Source organism: Hypomesus nipponensis, chromosome 21 (assembly GCF_054491055.1).
Source record: "Hypomesus nipponensis isolate SF chromosome 21, ASM5449105v1, whole genome shotgun sequence".
Lineage (NCBI taxonomy): Eukaryota > Metazoa > Chordata > Actinopteri > Osmeriformes > Osmeridae > Hypomesus > Hypomesus nipponensis.
In genome coordinates, this window is record NC_140381.1 from 6,699,330 (window position 1) to 6,722,961 (window position 23,632).

The 23,632-nt window shown below is 51.1% G+C and overlaps 1 protein-coding gene across 5 annotated transcripts in view; it reads left to right on the top strand.

The window, feature by feature from the left end:
- prkcaa (protein kinase C, alpha, a) overlaps positions 1-23,632 on the top strand; it is a 106,886-nt gene that overhangs the window by 34,354 nt on the left and 48,900 nt on the right. For all 5 annotated transcript variants that reach the window (XM_084684786.1, XM_084684787.1, XM_084684790.1 and 2 more), the window contains exon 3: positions 8,236-8,318. In XM_084684786.1, coding sequence (XP_084540912.1) covers positions 8,236-8,318 — 83 coding nt within the window. The remainder of the gene's footprint in view (positions 1-8,235; positions 8,319-23,632) is intronic.

Below are 23,632 nucleotides of genomic sequence, written 5' to 3' on the forward strand. Positions count from 1 at the left end.
CAAATTTATATTCATTTGTGTTTGAACTGTGTGTCGGAGATCTTCAAAAAGGACTCGGTCAGGTGTGCGAAAAGGTGTTCTGCACCTCAAAGGATCTACTGAAGCGTCTCTTGATGGAGGGAGAGCATGGCCTGGATCAGAGCATCTGCCCGGACACACACACACACACACACACACACACAGGCACAACTCAGCATGCAGACCCTGCTCCAGTACCGTCTTTCTGGTTTGTAAACAGCCCACTCAGCCCACATTTCAATCCTTGACAAGGACGACTTGGCACGATTGGCAGAAGCAGTGATGAATTGAAAACGACACTGAATAATTGCCCGAAGGAATTGGACGACACGGTGTCATTATTTGCGAATGCCGCCTTACAAGTCGCGCGATTGAATCCCAACCCGACGATCTGTTAAGAAAGTGAATCATGAAGGCGTGGCCGGGTAATACATTGACACAAAGAGTCATACACATCAGAATCACCCATACATTGATGATGGATACTGAGCATAGACACTTGTAAGTCAACATTTGTAAATCTTGGAAGTCGCTTTGGATAAAAGCGTCTGCTCAATGAATAAATGTAAGAAGTGCAGACTTGACACATCTAGAAACCGATGAGGACTATTGCGTCACCACACGCACCTCTCCTAATTGCATGGCAAGACCTCACACATATTTATCGATGATGGATGAACACCTCCCAAACTGCAACCAGCAACCTATTACAGCCCGCCACCTTGCCGCTATCGAGGGTGCAACCTTTGACGCCATAGGCTGCCACTTGAATGCAGGAAGAGAACGCTGGATGATGAATGTTCCTCAGGACCTGGCTCGTCCAACTGACTCCCCTCTCCACCACCCCCCCCCTCCCTGATCCCACCTTCTCATTGACTTCTGCCTTCCCTACATAAGGGGCCCTTTGATAACGAAAGCCACAATAGCGGGCTAACCATCGTTCTTTTTTGCTCAATGACCAAGTGGCGTACGTGAGATCTCATTAGACCAAGAGGGGACAGGACTCCGCAGTCCTTCATTGTTCTCTGAGTGCTGAGCTGCACAATAACCAATGGAACAGGAGGGCACCCTCAGTGTGACCTTCGACCTTTGGGTCAAACATGTGACCTCTTGACTTCATACCGCTGGAAACGTTTCACCACAGGCATGTCCTGTATCGACAAGTGTCCTGCTAATCTTGCTTATTAGCCTGAATAAACCCTCTGTTATCTCCTTGTTCTTATCGACTTTTATGCCTGTCCTTTGGATTCGGCGGCTGATATGGTTAATGGCACTTTTTATTGGTTCTCGGAAGGCAGTGTCACGGGGTGAAATCTACACCTCACCTGAAATGTTGAGCTTATTCGGGCAATCTAAACGATCTCAGGTTGACTGAGTAGAGTGGCGGAGACATCTCCAGTGATCCCGAAGAAAGTGAAAGAGAAAAGAGGCGAGGACTCCAACGAATGCGCCCCTCCGAACAAAAAACGTAAAACACGTGCACCGGAACACGGCGGGCGTGACGGCTCCATCGAAAGCACGCCTGCCCTCTGTTACTCTCTCCCCCCCAGGGTCTCAGACGAAAATGGTTTGGGAAAATGTTTTTATCTGGGGATCAATGGAGTTTCTTAAGCTTCCTGAGTCATCGTATCCCAGCGAGTGGAAAACCTTTTTCTGAATCACTGTTGTGCCTGGCTGTCAGGACGATCACGGGGAAGTAGATGAAAGGCAGCTTTAGCACTGACCTTCTCTACCAAACCCAGGCAGAGGAGCTTAAGTGTATTTACGCCTTTACTTGGGGCCCTTGTCCTTTTTCCTTATGGAGTGATGACGTAAACACGGAAGAAGATCTTATTATCCCCACACACACACACACACACGTCGTTCTTCCCTCCACCCCTGGGATCGGATGGGGATGTGCGATAAGCTGTTTAATTTCTTATGATTATGTCATTACTGCCTGGTGCTTGTTACCTTGGAAACAAACTGCAGATTCCCAGGCCAAGCAGGCCCCTCCCTCGCTCCCTGTGACTTGGTATTTATAAAGCAGACAGCGGCTGTGTAGGACAGAGCTGTTAAAACAGGATAGATTCAAACATGTTGTTGAAAAGTAACTCAGGTGTGATAAGCTTTGTATTTAGAACTCCAATACAGTGCTGCGAGACCCACCTGTTGATACAGTGTTTAGAGGGGCGTTTGTGTGTGCCTTTGCCTTTGTGTGTGTGTGTGTGTGTGTGTGTGATCCTTGGTGTGTTTTGATCCGTGAGCTATGGTTGTCCCAGATGTTACAGAACAGAGAAGCGCCCCACAGTGACAGAACCATGGCCATCTGTGTGTCTGCGTTTTCATTGGAGAAAAGTCTGTCGGCTGGAATGTAGGTGTGGGTTTGTGTGTATGTGTGTAACCAGACAGTACAAAAGTGACTCTAGGGAGGTCCCAGATCATCCAAGTGTGTCTAAAACCTAATCCTCCGGAATCGGATTAGGTTAACCGCCCCCCCCCCCCCCCCAAACAAAAATACAAAATAGAAAACACTCATCTCTCCACACTGAGAAATGTACACGCTTACCCGCTCTTCTGAGGAAGAGACGTTTTAGGGGGAGAAGCGGGGCCTAGTTTTCCAGCCCCTTCACCCATCCTACTTCTGTGACCTTTTTGACCTCTCTATGCCGGGTTTCCAGGGAACTGAGGACATTCAGAGTATCCATTTCCAACGTATTCCCTTTTAAAAGTTTCCCCTCAAGGTTCCTAGGACTTTTCCACTGCTCATCATATCCCACAGCTGCCATCCTTCTACACGAAGACAGCAGTGTCATCATACACCATCATAAGCCTGCAATGGCTAGTCCCAACCCTGTATGTCAAAGGAGTCAAATGACGTTGTGTCCTTGGGCAAGGCACTTCACCCCACTTCACCGCCTTGGGGGGAATGTCCCTGTACTTACTGTAAGTCGCTCTGGATAAGAGCGTCTGCTAAATGACTAAATGTAAATGTAAAACCTGATGAACATTGCATGAACCCAGCCAGCCGTAGCTTTTACTATGACAGCCCCATGTCATTAGCGCACATAAACTGCCGTGAATGCTCTTAATAAGAGGCATGACATGCCAGGGTTTATGTGGCATGTAGGATACCGCCCACATCTGAAGATGCCTTGCTGGGCTGTAAAAGGAAATCTATACTCTGTTCGCTGCTAGCATGCATGATCTCAGCTTTATGAGCTGGAGGCTGGGGTTTATTGCTTGTGAAGGCATTGGGAAAGCTGGAACACAGACACATATACACACACCTACACACACGCAAACACTCGTGACTGCAGAGCCTGGAGGAATCTTTTTGAATGTATGCATTGCATTCCTCAAGGTATTACATTATTGATCCTGCGTTGACGCGCCAGGTAAGCGGGCAACACAAATGCACGATGCCAGTGCACAGCCCAGCCCTGGGTATCGACAACATGCCATTACGGAGCGAGCCTCGTCTGCAAGCCATCGGAAGTTTCAGTTCATTACAGCTCATCACGGGGACCTTGATTTAAGAATCAAGCGGGGCCCCCGAAGACATCAATCCGGTTGATTTACGCGGCCGTAGCTGACAGAGGCCTCGTGATTAAACGGCACCGTCGAAGAGGACGCCATGCAAACACAGCTAAAAGCCGAGCTCCGCTATGGCTCCTTTCACTACCACCTCCACCATGTTCTACTCCGGGAGAAATATCGAAGCTGGCCAGACGGAAGCGGGGGGGGGGGGGATAAATCATTTCAGCACTGTAATGTCTGGATTCATTCCTTTGGCTTGATAAGCCCTCAGGCACCGCAGTACTTTATATGATGAATTTGGTGTGTGTGTGTGTGTGGGGGGGGGGGGGGGTATTGTTCCCTGGAGTGGACTGGCGGGCCACAGGCATTTATTATATTCCTCTTTGTTGTTATGTTCATCCTGTCCATCCGGTCATGACCGACATTATCTGCGTCAAATATGATCATCGGCGCGATCCTTTCCAGTCCTAGTCGTCCGTGTGTCATCATGCTGTTGACTCATCGCTATGGCGACTCGAGTTTCCATTCCCTTCTCGGTTTCGTCTGTTATCGAAACCCCAATAAGTCCCCCTGATAACCTCCCCACCTCCTCTTCTTCTCTCTCTCCCCCCTCCCCACCTCCTCCTGCTGTCTGTGGGGCGGGATCGGGGCTGCTCCCACCGTCACATCCATGAGCTCCAGCCCGGGGCCTTGGTCCTCGGGGGCCCGTCCCTGCACCGTGTCTCTGCAGGTCAGGGGGTCTCTGCCCCCCCCTCCCCTCTTCTGGGGCGTGATGGTGGAGACCTGATAATACCCTTTGGTCAGACCTCTGCTCTTAAACCCCGCCCTCACCTGGCTCCCTGGAGCCCTTCTCACCCTAGCAGAGAAACCTCAGCATCGCTGAAGTGTCTGTCAGAGTTCTCTCAGAAAACCTTATTTCAAAGTCGCGACGTCGTCAAGTCTCGTGTCGTACTTTTGGTGTCAGCGGTGGAATGTTGATGGCAAGTTGACATTGTTCTCTTATTGTGTGTTCGTCGAGACAGCCGAGACAGGTCAATTGACTGACAGCTCCTTTCAACAAACCTCGATTCCTTACTCCTGATTAGTTTTTGGGTGTCCTTGTTATGATTCTATTGTGATTATGACTGAACAATGAAAGATAATGATTTTCCGCATCCGCCATGTCATCGCCACGGTGCTTTTGTTCAGCGGGAAAGTGAAGTGCCTGCAGCACTATAGAAAACTACCGCCCCCCCATAAAGAAAAGAAGAAAACGAGCTGCAGTCTTTAATGACAATCCCACGTTGATGTGCGCCGACGACAGGCTTCGCCGTCTCGAAGGTCAACGCTAAAAGCTTCACCGTCGCTCCGCCGTCGCTCCAGCGAGGCGATGTCGCCGCGGGCTCGTTTGCGTACGGCGTGGCGACTGTCACTCATCTTTGAGCGCCAAGTACTTCTTCCCCTGCTTCCGCAACAAGTTGCTCCAAACAGAGCCGAAACATTGGGGTGGTAGGGGGGGGAGGGTGGGTGGGAGGGAGGGAGGGGCGCTAGGGGGCAGCGGGGGGAAGAGAATGCACCCTCGTCTTCCTTCCTGGAAGGCTCGAGGGGAGGGGGGATTTGATAGGTATTGATTACGTCGTGTTGAATTAATAGGCATTGAGTCCACATTATGTCGCCGCCCACAACCTAATCCCCCCCCCCTCCCCCCACGAGAGAGGGCCAGTGATAAGGTCAAAGCCAGACGCTTTCCATCCCCATTAGGAGTCACCGTGACACTTCCTGTTGTCTAATGGCCGCTAACGCTGTTTAGAGCCGACGCGCACCTGACTTGCCAGTCCAGACAGGAGCGTCTCAGCTTCACTCCTTTCTGAATGCTCTTCTTCCAGGGGCCGTCTCATCCCCAGTGTTCCACTACAGGCTTATGGGCATGGTGACCAACTGTCACTTTGGGATCCTGTTGTGGAACGGCGAGAGGGAGGAAAAAGGGTGGAAGCAACGATGGAAGGATGGATTTCCTCCTCCTCGACGAACGCGCTCATGAATCATTAAGCCTCCCGCCCTTTGCGGTTGCCTTCATGTGCCAATTCGAGGCCCCTGATATAGACCGGCGTGGGAGTGGCACGCCACCCTCCGCCGCCCTCTCCTAGCGCCTCTGCTCGCCTTCCACAACCGCTCGGGAAATTAATAAGGTCAAGTGATTAGCTGCTAATCTCCAGCCTGGCCTCTTCCCTGGTAAGTGGAGTGCATCACTATCTGCCTCTACTCTAGTTATACCAGGGAGGGGGGAGGTGGGTGGGGGGGGGGCTGAGCTGGATATGTGGGCTGGTTCGGAAGATCAGAACATCGGCGACCCACAATGGCGGAGGTGATGGATGGGTGGCGAGGGCCTTAGGGGCGTGCGACCTCGGGCTCAGACCGGGAGACAGCTCTCTCTGGGCGTTTCCGCCCAATCAGAAAACGGGGGAGACGTAGTCGTGGAGACCTTCGACAAGCCCCTCCTCCGTCTCTTGCCGCCCCCCTTTGACCTTCCTTCGCTCTGTCTCTCTCTCTCTCTCTCTCTCTCTCTCTCTCTCTCTCTCTCTCTCCGGCCCTCTCTTTCCCTCGCTCTCGTTCCCCCATCTGTTATTGAAGGCTTGCTTTAGACGTCTCCCGTGTGGAAAATAAAAGATGTCCCAGAATCACTTTTGGAACAGGTAGCGAAAAAAGGTGTTCTTTTTCGATTCCATTTGACAACAGCGTGTCTATTGTTCAGGCTGACCTAGTTACTTGACTGGGCTTGCGGTTTGTCCAATTTGCTCGAAAGACCACGGAATAAAGTTCACCCCCCTCAAAACATTTCGTCAATGTTCTGTCTATGACTCACTTACTAAGAATTCTAAACAAGTCCAGACCATCTAGACAGTGTTATGCCCCCCATCTTGGAAGTTTTGGGAAGTTGATCTCCATCCATCCTGCATCATACGTGAACGCAGATCTTTACTGGTTCATCAAACCGACCAATCATGGCATAACGGCATCTGTCAATCAATGATAAATCTCTACCTTCTCGGCCAATGGCGTGTGTTTCTGAGTGATCCATCACAAAGAAAATAAAGCTTTTGCAGCACGTTCCAGGCGACTGCTGGCTTATCATGGTTATTTATAAATCTTTTTGGGGGGCGGGGGTGATTTAGGGCCTGACTGGTTTCATGTGGGTGGTGATGAAAGATGAAAGTGATGGGTTGCCATAGTGCTGGGAAGGTATTGACCGGACCAGCTGGGGGGGGGGGGGGGGGGGGGAGGCTGCATGGTATTGATTGGGTCGTTCATGTCATCAAGATAAACCTGATCCAATGACAGATGACTGGTGTGACTGGTGTGTAGTTTATTGGACGAGGAGTCCTTTCCCATGTCCAAGGCCTGGCCACGGCTGACAAACTGAGGTGTGTGTGCTGCTGGTGATTGCTCCTCATTGCTGATGAGGAACAGGTGACGGTGATGAGTACTCGGGAGAGAGTGTGAGCGCTGGACTTGAATGACCGGGGAGCCGGGGGTGGGCGTGACCAATGGAAGCCTCAGACGTAGAACACAGAAGTGAAGTTGCTCGGAGTCGAAGTAAACTAGAAAGTTGCTCGAAACTTCCCGTGTTGTCTCTATAAAAGAGAGCTATATGCGCAAACACAATCCCCTCCTATTACCCATATATATATATATATACACACAGACACACAGCAAATGGGTTTGTGTGTGAAATGATGTTTGGGAGAGAGAAGATAGTAAGCCCGCCTTAATGCTGACACAGTTGTTTGAGACACAGCTAGCCACTCTCTGTGGTCACACTAAGATGAAACAATCACAGAGTGGATGCATTATTTAAGCAGCCTGCAGACCCCCTCCCTCCCTCCCCCCTTCCTCGCCCCCCTCCCTCCCTCCCTCCCTCCCCCCTCCCTCGCCCCCCTCCCTCCCTCCCCCCTCCCTCGCCCCCCTCCCTCCCTCCCCCCTCCCTCCCTCCCTCTCGCCCTCCCTCCCTCCCTCTCGCCCTCCCTCCCTCCCTCCCCCCTCCTTCGCCCCCCTCCCTCCCTCCCTCTCGCCCTCCCTCGCCCCCCTCCCTCCCCCCCTCCCCCCTCCCTCCCTCCCTCCCTCCCTCCCTCCATCCCTCCCTCCCTCTCCTCCTCCCTCCCTCCCCCCCTCCCTCCCTCCCTCAGTGTGTCTGATCTAACTCGCTGCCCGTGTCTCCTAGAAATGAGTGGTGCTGTCTTGGCCAGAGATTGCTGCCCTCAGTGACATGGCAGTCAGTCAGGGAGAATTGTGGAATTGTGTTTCTCGCCATCGAGTGCGTGTTTTGGGCGTGCACGTGTGTGTGCGTGTAATTGTGTAGGTCTATTGTGCATGTGACTGTCCATGTGTATGATTGTTTGTGTGTGTGTGTGTGTGAGAGAGAGAGAGCCAGTGAGGAGGAGGTGGTATTGTCCCGTACTGCGGTAAGGCTGCAGGCAGAACAGGGGCCATCTGGAGACATAATGATACTGTTTAGAGCTTAGCCAGACTGTTGTCTTCTCTTCTTCCTCTCGTGTCTCCTTATCCCTCATTCTCTTCCCGGCACGTGGCGTGTCGCGAGCGACAGACCTTTTCCTGGACTCTCACAAGGGCGATGGCACTGGGAGAGAATGTTGAGATAGTCCAATTGCCAGTGGTTAAATTCTTCTCTTTTCTTTCTTCCCTCTCTCTCCCTCTCTACAGTTTGCTGTTTCGTGGTCCACAAGAGGTGCCATGAGTTGGTCACGTTCTCCTGTCCCGGAGCGGACAAGGGCCCCGACTCAGACGTAAGTCAACAACCAGGCCGACCCCGAACGTCTCATCCTGACGGAGGCTTTCTGTCCAGCCCTCCTCCCGTCCTCCGGGTCCTCTGGGCCCCAATCAGGCACCCCGAGGACGCCCCCGATATCCAATCAGGCACCCCGAGGACGCCCCCGATATCCACCGGCCTAAAGGGAGGGGGTGGAGGGGGTCCTAAAGGGAGGAGATCCGTAGAGAAGTCCAGCAATGTCACTTGTGCAGCCAGTTCTCCCAGACCAGCAGAGCAGAAACACGAACAGATACCCCCTGATTGGTGGGACAGATACCCCCTGATTGGTGGGACAGATACCCCCTGATTGGTGGGACAGACACACCCTGCTTGGTGGGACAGATACCCCCTGATTGGTGGGACAGATACCCCCTGATTGGTGGGACAGATACCCCCTGATTGGTGGGACAGATACCCCCTGATTGGTGGGACAGATACACCCTGATTGGTGGGACAGATACCCCCTGATTGGTGGGACAGATACACCCTGATTGGTGGCTGTGAGGTCCAGCTGATCTCTCTCTTGCGCCCCCCCCCCCCCTTACTTCACTGACTTACAGTGCAGACTGGCATTCTGTCATAACCTTTAGAGGTTGTTAAAGCACACTTGACCTGACACACACACGGCTCGGTAACCCCCCACACACACACGCACACACACATGAACACAGACACACACCGTGCCCGGCTTGGCCCCGTAACTGGAGATATGTCACTGTCTTTTAATAGGGCAAGCCGTAACCCCAGCTCGAAAATAGTTCTGGGTGAGCGTTCAGAGAGAGGAACGAGAGGGTTCTGTTCAGGGAGAAGACAAGTACATGGAAAGAGGGGATGAGCGAACGAGGGAAGACGGGGATCATGGGAGGGCGGGGTCGGAAGGGGGTTCGGTCGCCCCCCTGCCGACGGTCACTGCGATTGGCGGCGAGGGTTGAGTTGCCTCTTGGGATGCCAGGAATGTGCCAAATAACGTTGCGATTAAGGAGCCTCCTATAACATAAACGTCACTTAGTTTAGGCCTTCGGCCATGTGTTTTCCATTTACAAAGAGTGCATGCGGAGTTTCAACAAAACAACCCCTTTCGGTGTGTCACAAACTAGTTCTATCTATTCTAGAACACATACGTCTGGGTGTTTCATCCAGTATAGTTATTTTGTTCTGGAACACAAAGCTCTCTGCTGTACAGCTCTCTAGAGTCAGAGCTCTAACAGTGATCATGAGCCAAAGCTATCTCTCTCCTACCAACTCTCTCTTTTGTTATTATCTCTGTCATTTAGTGTTTACCCACCTACTTCAGTTGCCAAGGGCGACTGTGCCCAGTGCACACATCTCTTTGGGGAATTCGTCCCCGGGGGCGACCGGGGGGAACTCAATAACTCCAGCCCCTGTCCCTGTGCAAACATCCCACATGGCCAAACAGAATTTGTCAGAAAAATTGCCATTTTATCAGGGAAAAAAACAAAACAAATACAGTTGAATTGCCTTTGCATGAAGCTACAGACGGCCATTGACCAATGAAAGCCTTGTGTTTTGTGTCAGGTGGTCCACATGACTCAGTCCTTAAGGCATGAACAATTCCCCCCTCCCCTGTGTGTTGGGCGCAGTTAGCTTGATTAACACAATGAATGTAACAAAGTGTTTTCATTTGGGCTGTTTGGCGCCAGACTCGCTGACTGGAGGGAACCACGCTGGTGTTTTACACTACAAGCTGCTTCAATAATGCAGAGGTCTCCTGTGCCTGTACACAGGAGCTGCAGATGAAGATGTGAGTGTGTGTAGGTGTGTGTGTGTGTGTGTGTAGGTGTGTGTGCGTGCGCTCACGTCTCGTGAATCATTGATGGCCACTTTCACATGTGAAACACATACGAGCGTGGGGAAACCGATGCCTGGAATGCACTGATTATTTTCTGCTCGTATACAGACACAGGACCACCTCCAATCATGCACACACGCAGTGTGGTGAACGTAGCCCGCTGGTGGAACCTACCCTCCCAAGGGCACGCCCCCCCCCCCCCCCCCATCACTGCCCAGACACACGACAGAAGACAAGGCACCACAGACGGCAGCCAGAAGGACTCCTCCCTCCCAGTCTATAAACCCCCCCCACCACCCCTGTGAGTAAGTCCCACTGAACGCCCGACTGGAAACGTGCCCCCCCCCCCCCCCCCCCCCCCACGACTAGTCGGCAGTGCCCATGTGATGTCATGGCTTCTCTGCATACCGTAGCTGTATCCATGGAGACCCCCCCCCCCCCCTCCCACAGGTCTGCTGGTGGGGGACACACAGGCACGCGGCGTTCCGAGCGCATGCCGCCTGCCAGGGGAAATCTGACGCTCCTCAACGGTGCTTAGCGTCGCCGTTTTTATTTTGGCTTTTGCCGTGTTGACATGTTCCCACAGGGAGATGGGGGGGGGGGAGAGAGAGAGAGAGAGACCCCTGAGGGCGAGAGAGAGAGAGACATAGAGAGGGTGTGCCCAAGAGAGAGGATGCCATTTTCAACAGCCGTACTCAAAGGTGACAGCTCATGAACCACTTTTCACACACAGCCGTGCCAGCTTGAACCCAATAGTGTCAACGGTGAACGTTCCCATTGCCCTACCCCTGTCACGGATACACAAGCAGGTTACCACAGGCACACACATATACTTTGCATTTTAGGCTGAAGAGATTCAATAATCATTGAAGAGATTATCTTAAGACTTAACATGTGGTGAGATGCGGCTCTGCTGTCGGTGGAACTTTCTAGCGTTCGTCTGACGAGCATCATCTACTTATGAAGAATAGGAGGGTTTCCTGCACTAGATTCAATTAAAAAAGGAGTGAAAATGAGATATCACAGTGAAATGAGGACGTTTGAATTGAAATAGAATTGGGATACTCAGTGGCACCAGAACTGCCCTTTAACTGCCCCAGAACTGTCCTCTAATAATGGTTGGAGGGGAAGAATTGGTTGGTTCTGTACGCGAGACTTTAAGGTCACTTCCTAAACAGATTAGGTTCCAGGTGTCCTAAAAGGAAAATACATCGACCCTTACTTTCGGACAGGAACCGGAGAGATGTTTATGAATGAGATACGAGCTTTGTTCCCACGCTCCTTTGTGAAAGGGACTTTAGGGGTAAAATCAAGGACAACCCGTTTATTTTTCTGTCTCGTCGATGTTTATAGCTTTAGGCCCTGAGTGCAACCAGGCCAAAACTCTCCATTACTAATTACATTTCATAACACGTCATTAGACACGGCTCACGGCGGTCTAACATGTTGGCCGATTCCTTAAATATTTACAGTGTTTGGCGTGTAAGAGCAAACAGGACCATGTTATGTCCTCGCCTAGCAACTTCTAAGCATTGCTACTGTATAGCGCAATCAATCTTTGTAATAATCCCGTTCACAAGTTCAAAGTAAAAGTATCCTACATCGAAACCAGTGAAAGCGTAAAGGGAGTCAGGTGACTCGGTGAGGGAATCGGACTAGTAATCATAAGGTTGCTGGATCGATTCCCGGTCGTGCCACATTGTGTCCTTGGGGAAGGCACTTCACCCTACTTGCCTCGGGGGGAATGTGCCTGTACTTACTGGAAGTCGCTCTGGATAAGAGTGCCTGCTAAATGAATAAATGTAACAGCCTAATAGCTCACACTCCTTCCGCTAAGCCACGTCCGTTGACAGGCTTATTTCACTCTAACAAAAGAACAGAGACAGAGAATAGCAAAGAAGAAGGGGGAAATATTGATAGAGCATGACTGGATGATGGACGAGTGGATAAAGGGTTAGATGAGACAACCGCTCCACCCCGGAGCTCTGTGCTCAGTGGAACGACAGAAGACAGCCCTGTATTCACGTCTTGTGTCCGTCACTCGTAAGCCAGCCGAAGACACTGCAGATCGATGTCCCGTTCACATCGACGGTCTGTTCTGTGTCTGAAATAATGGGGCGTATGAGGGAAAAACGATTCGACCGTTTACAAAAGGGTTTGTGTGGCCTCCCGTCAACCCCCTCTCTCTCTCTCTCTCTCTCTCTCTCTCTCTCTCTCTCTCTCTCTCTCTCTCTCTCTCTCTCTCTCTCTCTCTCTCTCTCTCTCTCTCTCTCTCTCTCTCTCTCTCTCTCTCTCTCTCTCTCATTCCCCCCCCATTCTCTCTCTGGGTGTCCCCAGAGTGTTTTAGCAGGGAGTTCAGTCCCGCCCCCCCCCCAGCCAGGGCTCCTTCTAATTGGGTTGTCTCCATGCCTCATTGATTATATTAGGGCTCCATTACGTCCACACATGCACGCACACGCACACATAATCTCTATCCAAAACATTGTCCATTTAACCATACAACACACACACACACACACAGTCCTAGCCTTATACCCTTCTAAATGATACATTGTGGATCTTGATGAAGTGGCTAATGTATGCAGGACTGGCTTGGTTCCCTCTGGTCTGTTCTACCTCTGTTCCCTTAGAACACACACACACACATTCCCACATACCCACACACACACACACACATACACACACACTGTAAGTGAGCAATAAAGGAACAAGGAACGTAATCTCTCTATTCATTGATGATTGATGTTACAACAGATAATCCCCAAAATGTATTTCCGGGGGCCCCATCGCAGCCGCTCAAACACCCCTGGCATATTACAAATCGCTTCTTTATTTGTCCTGATCATCTTTGTTTTCCTGAGCACTCTTTATCTTGAACTGATACATTTGGAGGAGAGAATATTCCCAGGTGATGTTTACCCACTGTGGGGTCCTAATAAGCACTAATGGATTTGGAGTCCATCTCGCTAATGCCTTGTGACATGCCTGTCCAAAACGAAACAGGATTGGACCAGTTCAGTTACGGGAGGGCACAGAGACTGGTGGAGATGGGTCCGCCTCGTGACTTTGAATGCCACTCTGTGCCACCCCAGGAAGTGCTGAATCACTTCCCAATTCACTTGTTGATGTCCTTTGTTATTCTACACATGGGGTTTTTAACAAGGGTTTTTTCAAGTGTGATGACATCGCATGATTTTTATTGTAGACTTTATAGGGCATCAGATTGCTTATCTATTTTACTCTTTTGTACTCTACGTTAAGAGCGGGTCATTCGAGAATCTTTCACTGGGTTCAAGTCTTATCTAACCAAGAAGTTTTGAACACACACGCCAAGCCAATGTGTATCCAGGCGCACACGGAAGCAAGGTTTAATTCATTGTCGAAGCAGGAGCACTGGCATATCAACGTCATGCTGTTCCTTCTGTATAATGGAGTGAATACGCTCTCAGGGTTGGTCTGTTACGCGCGCTCTCCTGGCGTCAGTGAAGATGCAACCTTGGAGAGAAACCCACCCAGCTGCAGATGCTGTCCGACTAATCAAACAGTCCTCGTCACCGGTGGGCGAGAGAAGGGAGAGAGAGAGAGAAGGAGAGAGAGAAGGAGAGAGAGAGAGAGAGAGAGAGAGAGAGAGAGAGAGAGAGAGAGAGAGAGAGAGAGAGAGAGAGAGAGAGAGAGAGAGAGAGAGAGAGAGAGAGAGAGAGAGAGAGAGAGAGAGAGAGAGAGAGAGAGAGAGGGAGGGAGGGAGGGAGGGAGGGAGGGAGGGAGGGAGGGAGGGAGGGAGGGAGGGAGGGAGGGAGGGAGGGAGGGAGGGAGGGAGGGAGAGGGAGAACAAAGGAGGAGAGAGAGGTGTGAAGGGAGGGCGAGGCGGTAAAGCCTTGTACAAGCAAGAGCCTCAGCCCCGTCCGCCCCCTCCTCCTCCTCTCGTCCTCATCATCCCCCCTCCTCCTCCTCTCGTCCTCATCATCCCTCCTCCTCTTCCTCTTCTCGCCCTCATCATCTCCCCTCCTCCTCCTCCTCCTCTCGTCCTCATCATCTCCCCTCCTCTTCCTCCTCTCGTCCTCATCATCCCCCCTCCTCTTCCTCCTCCTCTCGTCCTCATTATTCCTCCTCCTCCTCCTCTTGTCCTCATCATCCCCCCTCCTCCTCCTCCTCTCGTCCTCATTATTCCTCCTCCTCCTCCTCTTGTCCTCATCATCCCCCCTCCTCCTCCTCCTCTCGTCCTCATCATCCCCCCTCCGTTCCTGGTAGTCCTCACCGGAGGGTACCCCCCCCCCCCCCCGCCCCCCAAGTGTCAACTCACGGATATTAATTCCTGTCAACGTTAGACATTAATATCAATGACAGATAAATGGGGGTTACTCTCGGAACGTATGGATATAAATTCCTGCAAGTGGGAGTTGACATTAATATCAATATGAGATGAATGACGAGGCTTGGACCGTGCTTCTTTATCTCCTGTCGTATGTCGGTTCTGGCACGGCTGTGCGTACCGACAGCTGAAGCCCATACATGCTGCATAAAGTCCCCAAAGCTACGAGTGCGGTTGAAAGCGACGCTAAAAACGAAGGCTCCCATATCAAAGCCAAATATACAGGATGTGTCAAATATGGAGAGGCTGTGTTGACAGTGAGTTGATAAACAGATTCTTGCAGGTTGAGCTCTTCAGTAAGCACCAACACAGCGTCTGGCTGGGTATGTGTACTGTATCTGGGGGGTGAGCAAGCCAAGTCTCTGAGCAGGGATGTGGAGCTGGGGCTCTCCCTAGGCTCTCCCTAGATTTACCTATTTTTACCTTGTCTCTCTACACAATATATATATATATATATTAGCTCTGTGTGACCCCGGCCTGGCCCGCATCCCTCAACTCCATCCCTACCCTAACAACCACCCCAACTCCGTCCCTCCCCTAGCAACCACCCCAACTCCATCCCTCCCTTAACAACCACCCCAACTCCATCCCTACCCTAACAACCACCCCAACTCCATCCCTCCCCTAACAACCACCCCAACTCCATCCCTACCCTAACAACCACCCCAACTCCATCCCTACCCTAACAACCCCCAACCCCAACCACCACCAGAAGCACCCCCTTAGCCCCTCAACCACCAAGGGGTTGTAAGAAAGTGTGCTGGAATCCTTCAGTCAGGGCATGAATCGTAGCAACGTGTCATTGTTGGCAGAATACCTTTCATGACAGGAAACACGGAATATCAACACTGCATGTGCAGGGCTTCAGGAGCTCCTTTGCTGTCGCTGTCATTGGCGACGCGCCGAGGCTTTTGTTTGGGTTTGAGCGATCAACGTCGTGTCTGCTTGTGTCCAGGGGCGCGGATACTGGGGGGGGGGGGGGTCGCACGGCTACAGACATCAGTGTGGTTTTGACCATGTTTGGGCAGGAGCGCGTGACGTTTTCGAAAATGACGTCGCCGGCAGCGGGGTGCGGAGGGGCGTGTACGGTTCGTAGGGATGATCGCGGTGGCGGGAACGGCGCTCGGGCGAAATTCCCTCGGAGCGCGTGTGGGCTGATGAAGAGGGGCTGTCGCCGCCGCCGTGCCTCGCCGGCCGATTAGGGCTGCGTCTTCAAAACGGCCGCCGTAGCCGCCGCGCGTCCAAATGTAGGGGGCGAGCGAGGGGGGAGTTAGATAGGGAGAGCGGTGGAGCCGGAGATAAAAGGAGGAAGGAGCGAAAGAGATAACGATGGTCGTTTTACGAAGTGGAGGTAGACAGTGTGACAAGGATGAAAGGCGCGGGAAGGAAACAGATTGAGCAGGAGAGGGAGGGGTTGGCCTTTCGTGGGACGGAGTGAGAGTCGAAGAGAGAGAGAGATGGAGAGATTGAGGCAGGCGACACACCGTCATACTGTCACAACGTGAAAGCGTGTGACTCATATCCATTTGCTTCTCAAATCTCTGTGTCTAACCCGTTTCTCTCCCTCCATCACGACGCGTTCCCCCCCCTCCTTTATGTCAGCTGTAACTCTCCTGATACGTTCTACACGTCCTCCCTCTCTCTCTCTCTCTCTCTCTCTCTCTCTCTCTCTCTCTCTCTCTCTCTCTCTCTCTCTCTCTCTCTCTCTGTTTCCCTTTCTTTCTCTGTCACTCATTCGATTCCCTGCCAACACTCTTTTTTCCCCCTCTTTCACCCGTTCTCTCTCTGACACTTTCAAACTTGTCTCCCCAGTCTTCTTTTAGCAGTTCTGCTGTAGTAACACGATCCTATGTCATCCCCTGTTTGAGTCACAGTCAAATATTTACTTCTCGGCCCACCCAATCACTGCTCTGAAAGTATTAATAGATGCAATTAGCTGCCTGTTTTCACTCTCCATGAAGTAATTGTTATTTCCTCAAAGGTCAGTTTGCATTTTCGGCCGTGGCTTGTTTTTATTTGTTGGGACCAACACAGTTTTCTGAGCCTACTCACCTAACATCTTGTTAAGAGTGAGGCTTTCTGGAGGAAACAGTGACTGAAGGAGGAGAGAGGATGAAATGGGGAGGATGAAGAGGGGATTACAGAGGAGAAAGCTATTGTTTAGCTGTGGGGCTCCATTTCAACGTCAAAATAAATGAGTGGGGCGTGAAAAATAATTCAGTTCTTAACTCTTGTCCAAACCGAGGACTCTGAGCTGCCGTCAAATCTGACTTCCTTCTGACTTTTCATGTCCTCATTGTTTGGGTCCTGTCTACGAGTTGACTAAGACTAAAGGAGACAAGTGGTGGACTGTATGTTTTCCACAGCACACGCCACAATCATGCTGTTGGTCGCATCCATATCCACGTACGTGCACGTCCCCTCCCTCCCGTCCTGGCCGTCCAACACACTGAACGCGTGAACACACGCGCAGGCGGTGACTGTGTTGTTCTCCTCCTCCACGGGGCTCTTCTTTTAAGGCCCAGAGAGATCGGCCTTGTTCGGCGCAACCAGACATCTGTTCGCTGCACCCTCTCACCTGCATGCCTGTTGCTCCGCTGAAAGAAGAACAAAGACCAGCCAGCTGAAAGCACCCCCCCCACACACACACACACACACACATCCCCCCCTAAATGACATCCCTCCCTCCCCCCCCCATCCCTCTCTCCCTCCCCTCCAGTCCCTTAATTAGCAGTGCCAGAGTTTCTTCTGTGACATAACTGAACTTCGAGAGGCACTTCTAACTGAGCCGCCAGGCTTGTGGCCACGGCAACAATTAATAACCTTGCCAAACTGCCAGAGTCACCTGTTGTTAATTAACTCGACTTTGAAGAAAGACTTGGGGGGATGTGGTACAGTATCCATTAGTTACTTTTTGGGGTGAGGAGCCTGCCTTATCTTAATTATTGAAACACCTGCGTATGGTCTGAAACTCCAATTTATTCCTTGTTGGCTGACGGGGGTCAGATGGCGGAGCGGTTAGGGAGTCGGGCTATTAATCAGAAGGTTGCCAGTTTGATTCCCGGCTGTGCCAAATGACGTTGTGTCCTTGGGCAAGGCACTTCACCCCACTTGCCTCGGGGGGAATGTCCCTGTACTTACTGTAAGTCGCTCTGGATAAGAGCGTCTGATAAATGTAAATGTAGTCTATGATGCAACCTGTTCCTTCATTTAAGATTTGAGCCAGGAACTAAAAAAAAATTTAAAAAAAAAATACTCTCATGGCAATGGGATGGAACAGAGCGGGAACAAGGGTTGGCGAGCGAGACGGTAAACAGACCGGTCGTCCTTTCAGCCGGTGAGACTGGCATGACCAACAGCCACGTCCTCCATTGACCTCTCGCCAGTCACTCAGGCTCCCTGTTTACCTCTCCGCTATGCTAATCAGTTAGCCTCCCAGCCATGGTTATGCAAGTCCCGCCTGCTTGACTTTGAGCCTCATTAAATTGGTGGCTCTGGATTTCTTTTAAGACACAAACAAGCTGGGCAGGGAGTGTGTGTGTGTGGGGGGGGGGGAGGGGAGTGAGGGGAGTGAGGGGATTTGAGTTGGCCCTTTTTCTTCTGGACTTGAAAATGACTGGCTCTGGAAATGACTGTCTTCTCTGTTGACAGCCTGGCCTTGGTTAGTCTGAATGACTTTATAAGAAAGGTGTATTTGCCTACAATTGAAAGATTACCTTCAGGTCTGACTAATGCTAGTGCTTTATCAGAGAACCCATACTTAAGGTATACATATGCGGACTGCACTGTGTGCCCGGGGCTAGAACTCAAAAATATTTTTCTGTGTTTCTTCTTTGTGAATTTCACAAATAGAGAAATGGAATTGAACCTCAAGGTCAGCCTCTCCTATGTCTAAATAGCTAGAAACCTTTCCACGTACGCTGACGCATTATTTATCACAAAGCCAAGAACAAATGAACGCCACAGTGTCGTTTAGAAACAGACACAAAGTTTCAACTTTCCTCGCGTCTTTGTGAATCTGTACATGTGGGTGCTTTTGTAAAGATTCAGGGAGGCGGGTCACAGTTCCTGGAAGGGGGTTATGGGTCCACACCTGTCACCCATCAGTAGGGGAGGGGGGGGGGGAGGGGGGGGGGGTTCATTAGGGATCTGTTTTCAGGTGCGGGTACAGGTCATCAACACCCCTGTCCCTCTCACAATACACTCCAAGTGGAGCAGGGGGGAAACCTCTGACTCTTCTGTTGTTTTACAGGCTGGTTTACAGGCTGGTTTACAGGCTGGTTTACAGGCATGCTTACAGGCTGGTTTACAGGCTGGTTTACAGACATGCTTACAAGCTGGTTTACAGGCTGGTTTACAGGCATGCTTACAGGCTGGTTTACAGGCATGCTTACAGGCTGGTTTACTGGCTGGTTTACAGGCATGCTTACAGGCTGGTTTACAGACCAGCATAGGCCAGGCCTGTGAGTCGTTATGTGAATGCCTGGTGTCGAATGACGTAAAGATATTGGATGCATTCACATTTCAACTTTGGGTAGTCGCAGGTGCAGGCGGCAGGTGTGTGTGTGTGTGTGTTCCTCTGTCCTCTGTAGTTACAATGTGTATTATTAAGTCTATAAATGTCAACCAGAACCCACTCAGAGAGAAAAGCAAGCCGTTTGTTTGGGAATTGTTCCAGTATCACTGTTTATTTGACATTCATATACTTCTCAATCCGAACGTCTCGTCTCTTGAACATTGTGCTCATTTCAGAGTCCTCAGAACCCTAATATCTGGTTCACCGTTTGAACAGGATGATATATCTCAAATCCGCCTGCCCTTCCGGTCATGATAAAACAGTTATTATCAAAATGGCTGTATTCCCCCATATCTCTGGATAAACCCAACATGATAATCCCACACTTTGTTTTAATTCCTTCATAGTACATGCATGTTAGAAAAGCCCTTTGTTGAATTGATATCTGGGAGCAGAAGCCTGTCTGACGTGAAGCCAGGGGGAGAGATGATCTCGGGTGGTGATTCATGCTAAATATAGCTACCCAGCTAGCACTTCCTATCAAGATAAATGATTGCACCCTTTTGTGGGCTTGACTGCACATCTTCACCCCTACAACGGCTAGTACATGTTGCTTATATAGCTCGATGAAAAAGGGTATGTTGTAGGCCAGTTTGGAGAGGTGGGGCGGTTAGCAGAGTACGTGTATAGTGATTTACCCCTCTAGATAGCTGCTAAGCTGCCAGCCTCATTGAAACTGGAGAGGTCAAGTTAAAACTGGTGAGGTCACGTTAGCAAGTGCTAAATTCCACTCCACTGTTATTAATGGATGTTATTAGTCTAGCGTAGCATAGCGGGCTAACTTTGAATTGGCCTGAATGAAATAACAGTGAGGGCCGTACCCTGATTTTCATTGATGGCCCCTAACAGACAATGACCCCCCCCCCCCCCCCATTTCTTCTTTCTCAACTCACCTCCTCTCTCTCCCTCACCCCTCAACTTTCAGTCTCCAGCCCGATTTCCATCAAAGCCGTCTTCCTCCTTACCGTGTCTCCATATCCAGCCATCCCATCCCTCTATCGCTCCTCACATCACCACCGCCCCCCTCCACACACACCTTCTCTCTATCTCCCAGTGCGTCACTGTGTGTATTTGCGCAGCATAATTACCCCTGTCAGGAAGTGGCATTATTTTTTGTTATGGTTAGACTTGGCGGGCGCGACGGGGGCCCATGGTTACTGTCTCCGTGGGCTGCCAGACGGGAGGAAGTGACTTATACGCGAGGGGGGAGGGGCCCCAGGCGCCACCGTGCCAAATGTCACTTCCCAGTAAGGGGTGCTGAGAGGTGTGGCATGGAGGAGGGGGGGTTCAATGACGATCAATACCCCACGTGACTGACAAGAGAGAGGGGGGGGGGGGTGTTCTAATCTCGTGATTCCCATCCTCGCATGCGCATTCTTGATGTTTGCAGACCGTCTTGGAACAATATGTCGAACTTCCCCGTGCAAGTAACAGCTATGCATGGTCTGATACATCAACAGCTCGTGGATTCAACCAACCAGTTGCCAGCATCTCTCTCCTCGTTAGCAAACCTGCTGTCACTCTAGGACTGTGTGTGGCTAGCTGGTTTTCTGTTGTGTGTGTGTGTGTGTGTGTGTGTGCGTGTCTTCTCCAGGGCTGGTGTTAGCTGCTCAGGTTTGGCAGCTTGTTTCCCTTTGTGGAGATGTTGAGAGAGACAAATCTCCGCTGTAATAGCCACCCCCCCCCCTTCCTCCCCTCCCCCATTCCTCCATCCCCCTGCTTCTTTGGCTGACACACCGACAGACAGAGAGACAAGGAGGCTGCACGGTAGAGCCTGTATAATCAGCCGGGGAGCCAGGAGAGGAGGGGACCTATCTTTAGCCCCCCGCCCCTCCTCCTCCTTCCCTCTCTGTCTCCCTCCCTCCCTCCCACCCTCCGTCCTTTCAGCTCCCCAACCCCCCCCCCCACCACCCCCTCCACCCCCAGCCCCCCTCGCGGTGCATGATAGCGGGGACCACCTGCAGTGCCGCCCGCTCCTCTACCAGCCAGTCTGGACCTGTTTAACCTCCAGCACGCACACACACACACACACACACACACACACACACAGACATGCACACACGATATCCCTCACAGCAGGGTTTTGACTTTGTTTTCAAACGTGTGCTCGTGCATGTTTATACATCATTACGCGTGTGCCGCGTCCCTCCAATGTGAACGTGGACGTGAACTGAGCGGCTGGTGCGTGTGGCCGGCGCACGCACCTGTGGCCAAACGTTCAGGTCTGGTTACTAGGCTTTTATTCTGAAGGGTGGTGCCACTGCCACGTCGTGGCGGTCTCTGGAGTGATGCCCCCTGCTCCTATGGTGTTTCATGACTGCATGTCCTTGCCTATGCTTATTGACTCTGGGGTGAACTGCTGTGCCAGTGCTGCGGGGCCCCACAATGAGGAGGTGCCTGAGTTTACCTGGCAGAAGATTTGTTGGCTGAAAGGATGGATGAATGAATGGATGTGATGGAGATGGAAGAGATAGACTAGTGTGACTGATACAGATTTGGGGCAGGTGTGAAATCTTTAGCCATCCAATTTGACTCGTCCACAGAACAAGCAATGTCACACATCGCACTGTTCCAACAATGTCGTTAAACGTAATGCATGGCACCACGCATACAGGCGAGAATGTTATCTCCAACGCCTTGCTTGCACTGTAGCCGAGACAAGAGGAACACAACCTAAACAGACACACACACACACACTCACTCACACACACTCAGCTCTGGTAAGTCCTCTGTGACTTCCCTTGAAATTGCACTCCCCATCACATATCGTGACCTTTTCTTGACCTTTTGAAAGCATACATTGCGTCTTCATTTAAAGCTACTCCAGATTGTATTAGATATGAGAGCGGTTTCTTCTCCGTGGGTAGTTCTTACCCTGGTGGAAAATAGTGTGGGAGTGATTAGATTGTACAGCAGTACTGGGAGAGCTAGCTGCTGGCTAAAAGCAACCGTCTGACAGCCTCCTTAATTGCCTTAGAGAGGGGTGTGATCACCCCGGTGTTCCAGTGAGAGACCCAGTGATTGGCCGGGACTGCAGGGAAGGAGCCTGTGTGGCTTTTCCACCCCCCAAGTTTTCCAAGGTGATTATTATCTGATAGGGCTGTTGTGGCGATGACTGATATCACACGCTCTCAACCATAGAAGAGGACTGGGTTCAAAAACTCGCTCTCTTTGTTTATGACTTCCTTGCATTATGTATGGTTTTTTTTCTCTCTCGCTCTCCATTTCTCTCACACGTGCACAAACTCAAATCATGACAAGTCTTGGTCCGATCTAGTTCCATGGAAGATTTGCTTGTCATATAGCGACATAGAGAAGCCATTAATCTGTTAGCGCTTCGGCTAACAACCCACCCCCGCAAGTTTGTACAGCTGTGCCCCGGCGATTAGCATGCAATGCTAACCCCTCTTCTTCTGCCCGTTGGCAAGGATGTGGGACTTCAGAGGGCTCATCCTGGTCGAGGACAGCCGTCAGTCCCAACCGTTGCCCCGCTGATTGGCTGTTGCAGCCGAGTGTTAGCGAAAGGATCACAGTGTTGATATCAGGCTGTCAGAGTCGTGGCTAGGAATTCCGTGCCTTGCCTGACCATCAGCCATCAGATTTCAAAAGGTCGACCTCAATGTCTGTTGACTCGAACAGGATTTTATCCAGTGAACATTCCGGACCTGTTGGAGGTTGCTTGCTTGTTTGTACTCGTCTCCATGGGCAGATGTGTTTAGATGCAAACTGCTTCGCATTAAAGAGGCCGTTGGCTGCACCAACATACTACGTTTAAAAGATCTTGCATGTATGCAAGATTGTCCCTGTACTTACTGTAAGTCGCTCTGGATACGAGCATCTGCTAAATGACTAAATGTATGCTATAAACACACCAACCCGTGGACAGAAACACACACACCATACATATTATAAATATCCTGTAGCGTAGGCGTTGGAAGACCGCCGCCATGCGGCAAGGGATGCCCCTCCCGGCCCAGACTGGGTTGATAATTAAAGAGTGATAATTAATTATGCGGGCCTGGCGAGGAGGCTGGCTAATTAGCGCCTGCCTCTGACCAAGCGCACGTTTGTTTTCCATCCCTGCTCCCTCCTCCCTGGCCTCCGCCAGCCGTTTGATGCCTGGGCACCCTGCACCATGGCTGCCTTTGATCAGAGAACCACACCTGACATCCTGGACTCCTTTCAGATGCAATCGGATATGCAAAGTTCAGACCTATTCAACGTTCGGCGCACACTCAGCATTGCACGGCCATCTGCATAGTCTTATCCTTTTAACCTCGACTCCCATCTGTCCGACAGAAAGTTCAAAGCCAACATACATTCCATTTATTGACACGGAACATTTTCTCAGTCTTGCATCTATTGCCCTTTTGAAAGATCCAATATTTATCTGTGTCCCACCCCCCAAAAAAGGGGAGAGATTGAGAAAATGAGAACATGACTGTGCGCCCGCTCACAGAAGCTGAAGCCTCACGGAAACACAAAGAGGGGGACCGGCTTAAGACGGAGAAGGGAACATGGTCGTCCCCTAGGGAA